Source organism: Sinocyclocheilus grahami, unplaced genomic scaffold (genome assembly GCF_001515645.1).
Source record: "Sinocyclocheilus grahami isolate Dianchi unplaced genomic scaffold, SAMN03320097.WGS_v1.1 scaffold3230.1, whole genome shotgun sequence".
Taxonomy (NCBI): Eukaryota; Metazoa; Chordata; class Actinopteri; order Cypriniformes; family Cyprinidae; genus Sinocyclocheilus; species Sinocyclocheilus grahami.
The window spans coordinates 8,937-9,434 of NW_015508386.1; the positions used below are offsets into that span (position 1 = coordinate 8,937).

The 498-nt window shown below is 44.2% G+C and overlaps 1 protein-coding gene across 1 annotated transcript; it reads right to left on the minus strand.

The window, feature by feature from the left end:
* Positions 1–3: 3 nt before the first annotated feature.
* LOC107576112 (vitellogenin-like) lies at positions 4–494 on the minus strand (the record flags this gene model as incomplete). The annotated part of the gene is made up of 2 exons (XM_016262367.1): positions 4–219; positions 306–494. Coding segments are annotated over 2 exons (405 nt in total), but the record flags the coding sequence as incomplete, so codon positions are not given.
* Between the last annotated feature and the right edge of the window lie 4 nt (positions 495–498).

The following is a 498-nucleotide window of genomic DNA, read 5'->3' on the forward strand; positions in this document are numbered from 1 at the left end:
CACAGCTGCCATATCAGGAGCAGTGATTCTGGTCAAGGACTTGATATGAGAATAGGCGAAGCTCGCAACATGCATATTAGTCTCAAGCTTCAAAGCACCAACAAGACTGGAGATGAGAGCCACTGATGGCTTGGTCTCAAACAACACAATACAAGCAACCATGCGCACTTCGGGATGGAGAGCTCTGTCCAATACAAGCTGTAGGGCCACTGGCTGAACCTGAATCAGAAAACAAGGTTGTTTATTTTTGGAATAAAATGTGCATAATCATATTTTTATTAATTTCTACAATGTCTGACACTTACAAGTTTGGGCTCCTTCTTGGCAATGTTCCTCAGGGCCAAGATGGCATCAACCTGTATCCTAAGGGGCAAAGAAGTAGCTGCAGTTCTCAGTCCAGGTAGGAGCTTCATCATGGGTTTAAGACTAGCAGGATGACCAGCATTGCCGAGGACTTTAAGAGCCAAAGTGATTTCAGGAATGTCATTCTTGGAAATG